This window comes from Pristiophorus japonicus, unplaced genomic scaffold, assembly GCF_044704955.1.
Source record: "Pristiophorus japonicus isolate sPriJap1 unplaced genomic scaffold, sPriJap1.hap1 HAP1_SCAFFOLD_1252, whole genome shotgun sequence".
NCBI lineage: Eukaryota > Metazoa > Chordata > Chondrichthyes > Pristiophoridae > Pristiophorus > Pristiophorus japonicus.
The window spans coordinates 15,001-30,657 of record NW_027250918.1 but is presented as its reverse complement, the minus strand read 5'-3'; the positions used below and the strand labels follow the sequence as shown (position 1 = coordinate 30,657).

General features: G+C 51.9%; 1 protein-coding gene across 1 annotated transcript in view; it reads right to left on the bottom strand.

The window, feature by feature from the left end:
• Window positions 1-15,657, bottom strand: part of LOC139242219 (coiled-coil domain-containing protein 120-like) — a 43,051-nt gene that overhangs the window by 12,400 nt on the left and 14,994 nt on the right. The window contains exon 3 of the mRNA XM_070870276.1: window positions 1,652-1,739. Within this exon, the coding sequence (XP_070726377.1) occupies window positions 1,652-1,706 (55 nt within the window). The 5' untranslated portion in view covers window positions 1,707-1,739. The remainder of the gene's footprint in view (window positions 1-1,651; window positions 1,740-15,657) is intronic.

Genomic DNA, 15,657 nt, shown 5'->3' with positions numbered 1-15,657 from the left:
AATCCAATCCAAACCCAGCCCAAACCAATCCAATCCAAACCCAGCCCAAACCAATCCAATCCAAACCCAGCCCAAACCAATCCAATCCAAACCAGCCCAGCCCAAACCAATCCAAACCAACCCAGCCCAAACCAATCCAATCCAATCCAATCCAACCCAGCCCAAACCAATCCAATCCAAACCCAGCCCAAACCAATCTAAACCAGCCCAGCCCGAACCAATCCAATCCAAACCAGCCCAAACCAATCCAATCCAAACCAGCCCAAACCAATCCAATCCAAACCAACCCAGCCCAAACCAATCCAATCCAAACCAACCCAGCCCAAACCAATCCAATCCAACCCAGCCCATTCATAGAATCGTAGTAATTTACAGCACAGAAAGAGGCCATTTCGGCCCATCGTGTCCCTCACCGGCCGACCAAGAGCTACCCAGCCTCATCCCACGTTCCCGCTCTGGGTCCGTAGCCCTGTAGGTTACGGCACTTCAAGCTGCACATCCAAATGTGGTGAGGGTTTCTGCCTCTACCGCCCTTTCAGGCCGTGAGTTCCACCCCAGACCCCCACCACCCTCTGGGTGAAGACATTTCCCCTCAAATCCCCTCTAAACCTCCCCCACAATTACTTTCAATCTCTGCCCCCTGGTTGTTGACCCCTCTGCCAAGGGAAACAGGTCGGTCCTATCCACTCTATCCAGGCCCCTCCTCATTTTATACACCTCAATCAGGTCTCCCCTCAGCCTCCTCTGTTCCAAGGAAAACAACCCCAGCCTGTCCAATCTTTCCTCATCGCTAAAATTCTCCCGTCCCGGCAACATCCTGGTAAATCCCCTCTGCACCCTCTCCAGTGCCATCACATCCTTCCTGTAATGTAACTGGAGAAATACCACCAACGATGTCTCCGCAAGATCCTACAAATCCCCTGGGAGGACAGACGCACCAACGTTAGCGTCCTCGACCAGGCCAACATCCCCAGCATCGAAGCACTGACCACACTCGACCAGCTCCGCTGGGCAGGGCCACATTGTCCACATGCCCCGACACGAGACTCCCAAAGCAAGCGCTCTACTTGGAACTCCTTCACGGCAAGCGAGCCAAAGGTGGGCAGAGGAAACATTACAAGGGACCACCCTCAAAGCCTCCCCACCGACACCTGGGAGTCCCCGGCCAAAGACCAGTCCGCCCTAAGTGGAGGAAGTGCATCCGGGAGGGCGCTGAGCACCTCGAGTCTCGTCGCCGAGAGCGTGCAGAAACCAAGCGCAGGCAGCGGAAGGAGCGTGCGGCAAACCAGTCCCACCCTCCCCTTCCCTCAACCACTGTCTGTCCCACCTGTGACAGGGACTGTGGCTCCCGTATTGGACTGTTCAGCCACCTGAGGACTCGTGTTAAGAGTGGAAGCAAGTCTTCCTCGATTCCGAGGGACTGCCGATGATGATAATGATGATATAATGCGGTGACCAGACCTGCACACAGACCCGCACAGTATACCCCAGCCCATCTCTAAACCTACAGGACCCTCCTGTCCCACCAACGAGCGACAAACAGCCCAAGCTTGGTGCGAAGTCACCATTAATGGCAGGTTCCCCTCTCCCCCCCCCTGGTGCCCCGCCCTGTACCCAGGGGACTTGGCCCACCTCCCCATGGGTCACTCACCGGGAGAGCCAATGTTGCCGGTTGCCGTGGTTATCAGATGACCGTTGACCTCCATGCCACCTGTCAGAGGGCAACGGCGTCCTCCGTGCTGGCGAGAGAGAGGAGAGGCTTGTGTTTATTGGGTCAGAAAGGAAGGCCCACAGAAATAGGAGCAGGAGTCGGCCATTCGGCCCCTCGAGCCTGCTCCGCCATTTAATACGATCATGGCTAATCCGATCATGGACTCAGCTCCACTTCCCTGCCCGCCCCCTTATCGGTTAAGAAACTGTCTATCTCTGTCTTAAATTTATTCAATGTCCCGGCTTCCACAGCTCTCTGAGGCAGCGAATTCCACAGATTTACAACCCTCTGAGAGAAGAAATTCCTCCTCACCTCAGTTTTAAATGGGCGGCCCCTTATTCTAAGACCGTGCCCCCTAGTTCTAGTCTCCCCCATCAGTGGGAACATCCTCTCTGCATCCACCTTGTCGAGCCCCCTCATAATCTTATACGTTTCCATAAGATCACCTCTCATTCTTCTGAACTCCAATGAGTAGAGGCCTAACCTCCTCAACCTTTCCTCATAAGTCAACCCCCTCATCCCCGGAATCAACCGAGTGAACCTTCTCTGAACTCCAAAGTGTTATGTCTCGAATAAAGTAATGTGACTGAGTGCTGTAGACATGAGTCAGTGTGACCGTAGTCTCTGTATTCTAACTCCAGAGTGTTGGTACAGCATGGGAGGCCTGCTTGTATACGGTGCTCCCGAGGCATCCCAACACATACGCCCTCTGGTGGTGGCATGATACAGATTACCTAGGGTTACATACATAACATCACTCCCCCCCCCCACCCCCAAAGTCAATAGTACACTTATTTACAGGGTGAGACGATCTGGGGCTTTCCGCTCCCTTGTCGATCGTCTCGGTACAAACACAGGTGTGGGTGGGTTGGTTGCTTCTTCGCTGGGCTGCTGGGGATGATGAGTTCAGCTTTGTGGTTGGCCGTGATGTCGGTTGCCACTTGTGTGTGTGTCGGAGGGTCGAAGTTGGTGGTGTCCTCTTCAGGTTGCTCGTGGCTGTCTGTGAATCGCAGTTTGGTTTGGTCCAAATGCTTTCTGCAAGTTTGTCCATTTGCAAGTTTGACCGCAAACATCCTACTCCCTTCTTTGGCTACGACGTGCCAGCAAGCCATTTGGGATCATGTCCGTAGTTGAGTACAAATACAGGGTCATTGACTTCAATATCGCGTGACACGTTTGCGTGATCATGGTACGTGCTTTGTTGATGCCCCCTGCCCTCAACGTGATCATGGAGATCAGGGTGGACAAGAGAGAGCCTTGTTTTGAGCGTCCTTTTCATGAGCAGTTCGGCTGGGGGGAACCCCGGTGAGCGAGTGAGGTCTGGTGCGGTAGCTGAGCAGGACTCGGGACAGGCGGGTCTGCAGGGAGCCTTCCGACACGCGTTTCAAGCTTTGCTTGATGGTCTGGACTGCCCGTTCTGCCTGGCCGTTGGATGCGGGCTGGAACGGGGCAGATGTGACGTGCTTGATCCCGTTGCGGGTCATGAATTCCTTGAATTCAGCGCTGGTGAAGCACGGCCCATTGTCGCTGACAAGGACATCAGGCAGGCCGTGCGTGGCAAACATGGCTCGTAGGCTTTCGATGGTGGCAGTGGACGTGCTTACAGACATTATTACACACTCAATCCATTTTGAATAAGCATCCACAACAACCAAAAACATTTTGCCTAGAAATGGGCCCCGCATAGTCCACGTGGATCCTAGACCACGGTTTGGAGGGCCATGATCACAAACTTAGCGGTGTCTCTCTGGGTGCATTGCTCAGTTTAGAGTAAGTGTTGCATTGGCGCACGCAAGACTCCAAATCTGAGATGAAAGCTATAGCCAGGCCACCACATGGGATCTGGCTATAGCTTTCATCATTACTATGCCTGGGTGGCTATTGTGTAGGTCGCATATGAACGTTTCCCTGCCTTTCTTAGGCAAAACCACGCGATTGCCCCACAAAAGACAGTCCGCCTGTATGGACATTTCGTCTTTGCGCTGCTGGAACGGCTTGATCTCTTCATGCATCTCCGCTGGGACGCTGGACCAGTTCCCATGGAGGACACAGTTTTTTTTTTACAAGGGACAGTAAAGGATCCTGGCTGGTCCAGGTCCTGATCTGGCTGGCTGTAATAGGTGACTTTTCGTTTTCAAATGCATCCATCACCAAGAGCAAGTCGGCTGGCTGTGCCATTTCCACCCCGGTGGTGGGCAATGGTAGCCGACTGAGAGCATCAGCGCAGATCTCTGTGCCTGGCCTGTGGCGGATTACATAGCTATATGCAGACAGCGTGAGCGCCCATCTTTGGATGCGAGCAGAGGCATTGGTATTAATCCCTTTGCTCTCTGAGAACAGCGATATGAGCGGCTTATAGTCAGTTTCTAACTCGAACTTAAGCCCAAACAGATACTGGTGCATTTTCTTTCACCCTGTAAACGCATGCCCGAGCTTCTTTTTCAATCATGCTGTAGGCCCTTTCGGCCTTGGACACAGGCGACCGGTTGCAATGTTCCCGATTAGTTAGCCTGTTGTAACACACACCCGACCCCCTTACGAAGACGCACTGCAAGCTAGCACTAAACGTTTACATGGGGCGTGGAGAACAAGCAGTTTGCTGGAACATAACAGATTTCTGGCTTTCTCAAAAGCAGCCTCTTGTGATTTCCCCCTTACCCAGTCATCTCCCTTGTGTAGCAACACATGTAGAGGTTCTAGCAGGGTGCTTAACCCGGGGAGGAAATTACCCAAATAGTTGAGGAGTCCCAGGAATGACCGCAGCTCCGTCACGTTCTGTGGTCTCGGGGCGTTCTCGATGGCCTCCGTCTTGGCGTCGGTGGGTCTGATGCCGTCTGCCGCGATTCTTCTTCCGAAGAACTCGACCTCTGTCGCCAGGAAAACACACTTCGAGCGTTTCAACCCGAGTCCCACATGATCTAACCGACTTAGAACCTCTTCCAGGTTCTGCAAGTGTTCGATGGTGTCCCGACCTGTGATCAATATGTCGTCCTGGGAAACCACGGTGCGCGGAACCGACTTTAGCAGACTCTCCATGTTCCTTTGAAAAATAGCCGCGGCCGATCGAATCTATTGTAGATGAACAGACCTTTGTGCATGTTGATGCAGGTGAGGCCTTTCGAAGATTCCTCCAGCTCCTGAGTCATGTGGGCCGAGGTCAGGTCCAGCTTGGTGAACGTCTTTCCTCCAGCCAGGGTCGCAAATAGGTCGTCTGCCTTGGGTAGCGGGTACTGGTCCTGCAGCGAAAATTGGTTAATCGCTACGTTATAGTCCCCACAAATTCTGACCGTGCCATCGCCTTTGAGAACCGGAACAATTGGACTGGCCCACTCATTGAATTCCACCGGCGTGATGATGCCTTCTTGCTGCAGCCTGTCCCGCTCGATCTCCACTTATGGGTCGTGTACCGGGAACCAAGTGGACCTACACCTTCGCCCCCGAGAAACTTCCGATGCCTGGCTCAAACAACGACGGGAACCTGCTCAAAACCTGGGCACATGAGGCGTCGTCGACGGACGGAAGCGCTCGGATGTCATCCCAGGTCCAGCGGATTTTTCCCAGCCAGCTTCTGCCGAACAGTGTGGGGCCATCTCCTGGTACAATCCAGGTGGGAGTTCGTGCACCGCTCCATCATAGGAGACTTTTACTGCTGCGCTGCCAATAACAGGGATCAGCTCTTTGGTGTAAGTTCTTAGCTTGGTGTGAACGGGGCTCAGCTTGGGCCTGTGTGGCTTGTTGCACCACAGCCTGTCGAAGGCCTTTTTGCTCATGATAGACTGACTCGCACCTGTGTCCAGTTCCATGGATACTGGAATTCCGTCCAGTTCGACTTTTAACATGATCGGTGGACATTTCGTGGTGAAGGTGTGTACCCCGTACACTTCTGCCTCCTCGGTTCGAGTCTCTAGTTCAGCCTGATCCACCATGGACCGGTGTTCCTCTGCAACGTGGTGGTTTGCAGGGTTTGCAGCTCGTCTGCACACTCGCTGGAGGTGTCCCATTGTTCCACAGCCTTTGCATGCACAGTGTTTGAAGCGGCATTGATGGGCTCGATGATCACCTTTGCAGCGCCAACAAGGTGTTAACTGCCTCGCATTAACATTTGATGGCGGACTCTGGGTCATCTGAGGTCGTGCAGCTGCAGGCGTGTACGTTCTGCCATATGCATTCCTGCCTGAAAACGACGTTACTTTGTGTACAGTACTTGCCGAAACCTCTTTGTGCTGCGAAATTTGTTTGGTGTTATCACTGGTGGACATAACTGCCTGGGCTATTGTTATGGCTTTGCTCAGGTTCGGTGTTTCAACAGTCAACAGTTTGTGAAGGATAACCTCATGGCCAATGCCAAGCACAAAAAAGTCTCTTAGCATTTGCTCCAGGAATCCATCGAATTCGCAATGCCCTGCAAGGCGCCTTAGTTCGGCGATGTAGCCCGCCACTTCCTGGCCTTCAGACTGTTGACACGCGTAAAATCGATACCTTGCCATCAGAGCGCTCTCCTTTGGATTTAGGTGCTCCCGGACCAGTGTACACAGTTCTTCATACGATTTGGTTGTTGGTTTCACCGGAGCTAGAAGGTTCTTCATGAGGCCACAGGTTGTTGCCCCGCAGACGGTGAGGAGGATCGCCCTCCGTTTGGCAGCGTTCACACTCCCTTCCAGCTCGTTGGCCACGAAGTATTGGTCGAGTCTCTCCACAAAGGCCTCCCAATCGTCCCCTTCGGAGAATTTCTCCAGCATACCAACAATTCTCTGCATTTTCGCGCGATGGTTCGTTATCTCGTCGCCAGTTGTTATGTCTTGAATAAAGCACTGTGACTGAGTACTGTAGACGTGAGTAAGTGTGACCTTAGTCTCTTTATTCTAACTCCAGAGTGTTGGCACAGCATGGGAGGCCTGCTTATATATAGTGTTCCCAAGGGATGCTGGGATCCCTTGGGACTCCCAACAGATACACCGTCTGGTGTCGGTAAGATGCTGGTTACATGGTGTTGCATACATAACAGTAAGTTTACCATCATTATGGACCATAAGCCGCTAACAGCAATCGTCCATCCAAAGTCCCCAGTTCCAACATTAGCTGCAGCCCGAATGCAGAGATGGGCTTTGATTTTGTCAGCATATACATCTGATATTGAATACAGACAATCAGCTGATCACAGTAATGCTGATGCTATGTCTAGATTGCCTTCACCATCACAAGTTACACCCGATAGGGAAGAAGTGTTTTATTTTTCATACATTGATGAACTGCCAGTCACAGCTGAAGAGATTGGTAGAGCAACCAAACGTGACCCAGTGATGTCAAAGGTGTATGAGTATATTGCAAATGGATGGCCAAACCAGGTAACAGACAAAGATACACATCCATTCTTCATTCGTAGGAATGAATTATCAGTCGATATTGTATCATGTGGGGTGCAAGAGTGGTTATACCAAATAAATTCAGGTCCAAATTATCAGGAGACCTCCATGACCAGCACCTGGGAATGTGTTTGACCAAGAGTTTTGCACACAGTTATTTATGGTGGCCAGGTCTTGATAAAGATACAGAGTACATCGTGAGTCAGTGTACGACATGTCAATCGGTAAGCAAGCAACCACCACCAGTACCATTACAGCCATGGAAATGGCCTCCCAGGGTGTGGCAAAGGCTACATATTGATTTTGCTGAGTTAGAAGGACAACAATTATTCATTGTGATTGATAGCCATTCGAAGTGGGTCGAGGTGTTTCCAATGTGGAAAATAACAACAAGTAAAACATTAGACATTTTACGAAGATTATTTTCTTCATTTGGCCTCCCAGAAGAAATTGTTTCCGATAATGGACCACAATTTCGTTCAGAAGAATTTACACAATTCACGAGCAAAAATGGTGTGAAACATACCAAGGTTCCACCATACCATCCTGTTTCGAATGGTGCAGCAGAGCGCACTGTACAAATTGTAAAACGTGCCCTCAAAACAAATGTTAGATCCAAATCCAAGGAAACGACAGTTGTCATTGGATCACAAATTGGCTAATTTCCTAATTACGTATCGTAATATTCCTCACACAACTACTGGTAGAACACCAACAGAGTTGTTCTTAAACAATAGCCATGAACCAGATTCTTGTTGCTAAAGCCAAATTTGGCACAGTCCGTAGAAGAGAGTCAATTAAGACAGAAAGAGAATCATGATAGAGGTCGAGTAAAAGAGAGAAGTGTGAAATTAAACCAGAAGGTGAGAGTGAAGAACCATCACCATAAATGTTAAAGTGGTTACCAGGAAGAGTGGTGAAGATATGTGGTCCTCGCATATATTTGGTCAAGATGTTTGATAATGGACAGGTTAGGTTTGTTCACATTGATCATATTTTACCTACAGACATGGAAGGAGTTGAAGGTGGGAAGGATTCAATTATTTCTGACTCACCAGATAGTTTTGATACACCAGTAGCAAATCCGAAATCCAATGTACTGGAAACAAATCCAAGAGAGAATCAGAATGAAAGTCTGAGTCCGAGTCAGGAAAACAAAGAGCCTGAAGTTAGAGTGAGTTCAAATGAAAATCAAGGAAATTCCGTGGAGGAAAACTTTCCTCAGGATCAGCCTCGAATGAGTTTAAATTCGACACCATGTTTGGAAGGTTATGTTCGAGAGCAAAGGTATCCTCTTCGAAACTTAATTTCTAAATATGGCGAAATAAGTCCATATCCCTTGTTATGTATAACCATGCAAGTTATGTATGATGACTGTTTGTTATAATTACTTCTTCATTAAGGAGGGAGAAGTATAATGTAGTCTGTAGCTCCACCCTGTGGATGCCTGTGTTACTGCAGTTAATAAAGAGCAGGTCACCTGACCAGCAGGTCAGAGGTTTCCGGGACCGGCAGCCATCTTACAGGTTCTGTGTTGTGTGCGATCCAAATATATGACATCCTCCAGCATCTACACCCCTCCCTATCTCTGTAACCTCCTCCAGTCCCTACATCCCTCCCTACCTCTGTAACCTCCTCCAGCCCCAACACCCAGCACTATATCTGAAACCTCCTCCAGCCCCTACACCCCTCCCTCTCTCTGTAACACCCTCCAGCCCCTACACCACTCCCTATCTCTGTAACCTCCTCCAGCCACTACACACCTCCCTATCTCTGTAACCTCCTCCAGCCCTGATACCCCTCCCTATCTCTGTAACCTCCTCCAGACCCGACACCCCTCCCTATCTCTGTAACCTCATCCAGTCCCTACAACCCTAACGATCTCTGTAACCTCCTCCAGCCTCTACATCCCTCCCAATCTCTGTAACCCCCTCCAGCCACTACACGCCTCCCTATCTCTGTAACCTCCTCCGGCCCCTTCATCCCGTCCCTATCTCTGTAACCTCCTCCAGCCCCTACAGCCCTCCCTATCTCCGTAACCTCCTCCGGCCCCGACATCCCGTCCCTATTTCTGTAACCTCCTCCAGCCCCTACACCCCTCCCTATCTCTGTAACCTCCTCTAGCCCCTATGCCCCTCCCTATCTCTGTAACCTCCTCCAGCCCCTACACCCCTCCCTATCACTGTAAGCTCCTCCAGCCCCGACACCCCTCCCTTTCTCTGTAACCCCCTCCAGCCTCTACACCCCTCCCTATGTAACCCCCTTCAGTCCCTACACCCCTCCCTATCTCTGTAACCTCCTCCAGCCCCTACACCCCTCCCTTTCTCTGTAACCTCCTCCAGCCCCTACATCCCTCCCTATCTCTGTAACCTCCTCCAGCCCCTACACCCCTCCCTATCTCTGTAACCCCTCCAACCCCTACACCCCTCCCTATCTCTGTAATCCCCTCCAGCTCCACAACCCCCCGAGATGTCTGCACTCCTCTAATTCTGCCCTCCTGACCATCCCTGATTATAATTGCTCCACCATCGGTGACCCTGCCTTCTGTTGCCTGGGCCCCAAGCTCTGGAACTCCCTCCCTAAACCTCTCCGCCTCTCTCTCCTCCTTTAAGACGCTCCTTAAATCCTCCCTCTGTGACCCAGCTTTTGATCGCCTGTCCCGAATATCTCTGTATGTGGCTCGGTGTCCGATTCTATTGAATAACCTTCCTGTGAAGCGCTCCTGGGAAGGGGATTTGTGATGTTTTACTGTGTGAAAGGCGCTATATAAATTCAAGTTGTTGTTGAATGATACCGGGGACTGACGGGGTTAAATCCCGAGGACAGACGGGGCCTGTGTTCCCTCGAGTGTAGAAGATTAAGCGACGACCTGATCGAGGGGTTTGAGAGGATTAAAGGATTCGATCGGGTGGGACGAGAGAAACTGTTCCCTCTGGTGGGGGGGCAGTCCAGAACAAGGGGACGTCACCTTCACATTGGAGCCCGGCCGTTCAGGGGTGATGTCGGGAAACACTTCTTCACACACAGGGCAGTGGGAATCTGGGACTCTCTCCCCCAAAACACTGTGGACCCTGGGGGGCAATTGGAGCTTTCATAACTGAGATCACACAATATTTGTCGGGTCAGGATTTCGAGGCATCTGGAACGAAGGCGGATCGATGGAGTTTAGATGCAGACCAGCCGTGAGCTGATTGAATGGCGGAACAGGCTCGAGGGGCTGAACGGCCTCCTCCTGTTCCTAATGTAACAGGCTCGAGGGGCTGAATGGTCTCCTCCTGTTCCTAATAAGAACATCAGAAATAGGAGCAGGAGTCGGCCATTCGGCCCCTCGAGCTTGCTCCGCCATTTAATACGATCATGGCGAACCCGATCATGGACTCAGCTCCACTTCCCTGCCCGCCCCCTTATCCCCTTATCGGTTAAGAAACTGTCTATCTCTGTCTTAAATATATTCAATGTCCCGGCTTCCACAGCTCTCTGAGGCAGCAAATTCCACAGATTTACAACCCTCTGAGAGAAGAAATTCCTCCTCATCTCAGTTTTAAATGGGCGGCCCCTTATACTAAGACCATGCCCCCTAGTTCTAGTCTCCCCCATCAGTGGGAACATCCTCTCTGCATCCACCTTGTCAAGCCCCCTCATAATCTGATACCTTTCGATAAGATCACCTCTCATTCTTCTGAATTCCAATGAGTAGAGGCCCAACCTCCTCAACCTTTCCTCATAAGTCAACCCCCTCATCCCCGGAATCAACCGAGTGAACCTTCTCTGAACTGCCTCCAAAGCAAGTGTATCCTTTCGTAAATATGGAAACCAAAACTGCACGCAGTACTCCAGGTGTGGCCTCACCAATACCCTGTATAACTGGAGCAAGACTTCCCTGCTTTTATACTCCATCCCCTTTGCAATAAAGGCCAAGATACCATTGGCCTTCCTGATCACTTGCTGTACCTGCAGACTAACCTTTTGTGTTTCATGTACAAGTACCCCCAGGTCCCGCTGTACTGCAGCACTTTGCAATCTTTCTCCATTTAAATTATAACTTGCTTTGATTTTTTTCTGCTAAAGTGCATGACCTCACACTTTCCCACATTATACTCCATCTGACAAATTTTTGCCCACTCACTGAGCCTGTCTGTGTCCTTTTACAGATTTTTTGTGTCCTCCTCACACATTGCTTTTCCTCCCATCTTTGTATTGTCAGCAAACTTGTCTACGTTACACTCGGTCCCTTCTTCCAAGTCGTTAATATAGATTGTAAATAGTTGGGGTCCCAGCACTGATCCCTGCGGCACCCCACTAGTTACTGATTGCCAACCCGAGAATGAGGGTTTGAGGGGAAATGTCTTCACCCAGAGAGTGGTGGGGGTCTCGAAGTCACTGCCTGAAAAGGTGGTAGAGGGAGAGATTTGAGGAAAAGAGTGTTTGAAGACCAGGCCCTCAAATCCACCACCCAGCTCATGGTCTGCAGGGCTGTAGTGATACCCGCCTCCTGTATGGCTCAGAGACATGGACCATGTACAGTAGACACCTCAAGTCGCTGGAGAAATACCACCAACGATGTCTCCGCAAGATCCTGCAAATCCCCCGGGAGGACAGACGCACCAACGTTAGCGTCCTCGACCAGGCCCAACATCCCCAGCATCGAAGCACTGACCACACTCGACCAGCTCCGCTGGGCAGGGCCACATTGTCCACATGTCCCCCGACACGAGACTCCCAAAGCGAGCGCTCTACTCGGAACTCCTTCACGGCAAACGAGCCAAAGGTGGGCAGAGGAAACGTTACAGGGACCACCCTCAAAGCCTCCCTGATAAAGTGCAACATCCCCCACCGACACCTGGGAGTCCCTGGGCCCAAAGACCAGTCCGCCCTAAGTGGAGGAAGTGCATCCGGGAGGGCGCTGAGCACCTCGTGTCTCGTCGCCGAGAGCGTGCAGAAACCAAGCGCAGGCAGCGGAAGGAGCGTGCGGCAAACCAGTCCCACCCTCCCCTTCCCTCAACCACTGTCTGTCCCACCTGTGACAGGGACTGTGGTTCCCGTATTGGACTGTTCAGCCACCTGAGGACTCACGTTAAGAGTGGAAGCAAGTCTTCCTCGATTCCGAGGGACTGCCTGTGATGATGTGCAGCTTGAAGTGCCGTAACCTACAGGGCTACGGACCCAGAGCGGGAAAGTGGAATGAGGCCGGGTAGCTCTTGGTCGGCCGGCCACGATGGGCCGAAATGGCCTCCTCCCGCGCTGTAAATTTCCGTGGTTCAGTGATGGGTGGAGGCTGGCACTGAGAGGGTTACCGAGTCAGAAAGGCCTTTCTATCCACAGTCATCGCACCTTCTCTTCAGGTATGTGCCCCGACAGGTATGAGGACAGAGGAGGACATTGTGCTGCGCCCAGTCGTCACGGCAACGGCTCCATTGCCCAGAGGCCTATGTCCACGGCCAATGAGGGGACATGGCTCGGGCCCACATCACAATTCCAGCCCTCTCTCCCCCGTCCACGTAAAAGGTTAACCGGTTCAACGGAGAGAGGGAGAGGGGCCTAGTTCTGTCAACTTACCCACTCCCTCCCATCCTGCGCCCCAGAATCCAGGCCCCACACTCCCCGTGGTGCCAGTACTGAGGGAGCACCGCACTGTCGGAGGGGCAGTACTGAGGGAGCCCCGCACTGTCGGAGGGGCAGTACTGAGGGAGTGCCGCACTGTCGGAGGGGCAGTACTGAGGGAGCCCCACACTGTCGGAGGGGCAGTACTGAGGGAGTGCCGCACTGTCGGAGGGGCAGTACTGAGGGAGTGCCGCACTGTCGGAGGGGCAGTACTGAGGGAGTGCCGCACTGTCGGAGGGGCAGTACTGAGGGAGCCCCGCACTGTCGGAGGGGCAGTACTGAGGGAGTGCCGCACTGTCGGAGGGGCAGTACTGAGGGAGTGCCGCACTGTCGGAGGGGCTGTTTTTCCGGATGAGTCTTTACTTTCGCAGGTGGATGTAAACGATTCCACGGCCTCGATGGAGGAGGAACGCTGGGGGCAGGGCGGGGAGGAATTCCCCCTGGTGTCCTGAGGCCAATATTTATCCCTCAAACCAAATCACTAAAAAAAAACAGATGATCTGGGACATTATCACAGTGCGGTGTGTGGGAGCTTGCTGTGCACAAATTGGTGTTTCCCACAATACAGCAGTGAGCGCACTCTAAAGAAAAGTCCTTCGTTGGCCGTGAGTCGATTCGGGCCTCGTCCCGAGAGGGTGCTATATCAATTCACAAACTTTATTTTATCTTTCGGGGGAATGGAGTGTTAATGACCAGGCCCGCAATCTCGAGTCTCTCGTCTGGGCTTCCCAACGTTGCTGACACTGGAGCGATGGAAAAATTCCTTTTCCTGAATTCTCAGCGCTCAATGAGGCACTTGGACCGGACAGGAGACAGGAAAGGGATGTGTGCATGTCACCTCCATCTCCAGGCAACCGGCCTGAGGATGTGAAGCAGCAGTCCAAATCGAGCCTCCGGCAGCTATCTACCCAACACCCAACTTCCTAAACACATCTCCCTCCCCCTCTACTCAACTCAGCAAATGCTTCATCCCAGAACTGGCCAAGCAATGTCTGGGGGAGAGAGGTTACTGAGTGACAGTGTGAGGGAGCTGGATTAACATCAGTACAGATACAATCAGTGACACAGGGCACTGGGGGAGAGGGGTTACTGAGTGACAGTGTGAGGGAGCTGGATTAACATCAGTACAGATACAGTCAGTGACACAGGGCGCTGGGGGAGAGGGGTTACTGAGTGACAGTGTGAGGGAGCTGGATTAACATCAGTACAGATACAGTCAGTAACACAGGGCGCTGGGGGAGAGGGGTTACTGAGTGACAGTGTGAGGGAGCTGGATTAACATCAGTACAGATACAGTCAGTAACACAGGGTGCTGGGGGAGAGGGGTTACTGAGTGACAGTGTGAGGGAGCTGGATTAACATCAGTAGAGATACAGTCAGTAACACAGGGCGCTGGGGGAGAGGGGTTACTGAGTGACAGTGTGAGGGAGCTGGATTAACATCAGTACAGATACAGTCAGTAACACAGGGCGCTGGGGGAGAGGGGTTACTGAGTGACAGTGTGAGGGAGCTGGATTAACATCAGTAGAGACAGTCAGTAACACAGGGCGCTGGGGGAGAGGGGTTACTGAGTGACAGTGTGAGGGAGCTGGATTAACATCAGTACAGATACAGTCAGTAACACAGGGTGCTGGGGGAGAGGGGTTACTGAGTGACAGTGTGAGGGAGCTGGATTAACATCAGTCGAGATACAGTCAGTAACACAGGGCGCTGGGGGAGAGGGGTTACTGAGTGACTGTGTGAGGGAGCTGGATTAACATCAGTACAGATACAGTCAGTGACACAGGGTGCTGGGGGAGAGGGGTTACTGAGTGACAGTGTGAGGGAGCTGGATTAACATCAGTCGAGATACAGTCAGTAACACAGGGCGCTGGGGGAGAGGTGTTACTGAGTGACAGTGTGAGGGAGCTGGATTAACATCAGTACAGATAGTCAGTAACACAGGGCGCTGGGGGAGAGGGGTTACTGAGTGACAGTGTGAGGGAGCTGGATTAACATCAGTACAGATAGTCAGTAACACAGGGCGCTGGGGGAGAGGGGTTACTGAGTGACTGTGTGAGGGAGCTGGATTAACATCAGTACAGATACAGTCAGTGACACAGGGTGCTGGGGGAGAGGGGTTACTGAGTGACAGTGTGAGGGAGCTGGATTAAGATCAGTGGAGATACAGTCAGTGACACAGGGTGCTGGGGGAGAGGGGTTACTGAGTGACAGTGTGAGGGAGCTGGATTAACATCAGTACAGATACAGTCAGTAACACAGGGCTCTGGGGGAGAGGGGTTACTGAGTGACAGTGTGAGGGAGCTGGATTAACATCAGTACAGATACAGTCAGTAACACAGGGCTCTGGGGGAGAGGGGTTACTGAGTGACAGTGTGAGGGAGCTGGATTAACATCAGTACAGATACAGTCAGTAACACAGGGTGCTGGGGGAGAGGGGTTACTGAGTGACAGTGTGAGGGAGCTGGATTAACATCAGTACAGATACAGTCAGTGACACAGGGCTCTGGGGGAGAGGGGTTACTGAGTGACAGTGTGAGGGAGCTGGATTAACATCAGTACAGATACAGTCAGTGACACAGGGCACTGGGGGAGAGGGGTTACTGAGTGACAGTGTGAGGGAGCTGGATTAACATCAGTAGAGATACAGTCAGTAACACAGGGCGCTGGGGGAGAGGGGTTACTGAGTGACAGTGTGAGGGAGCTGGATTAACATCAGTACAAATACAGTCAGTAACACGGCGCTGGGGGAGAGGGGTTACTGAGTGACAGTGTGAGGGAGCTGGATTAACAGCAGTAGATATACAGTCAGTAACACAGGGCACTGGGGGAGAGGGGTTACTGAGTGACAGTGTGAGGGAGCTGGATTAACATCAGTACAGATACAGTCAGTAACACAGGGTGCTGGGGGAGAGGGGTTACTGAGTGACAGTGTGAGGGAGCTGGATTAACATCAGTACAGATACAGTCAGTAACACAGGG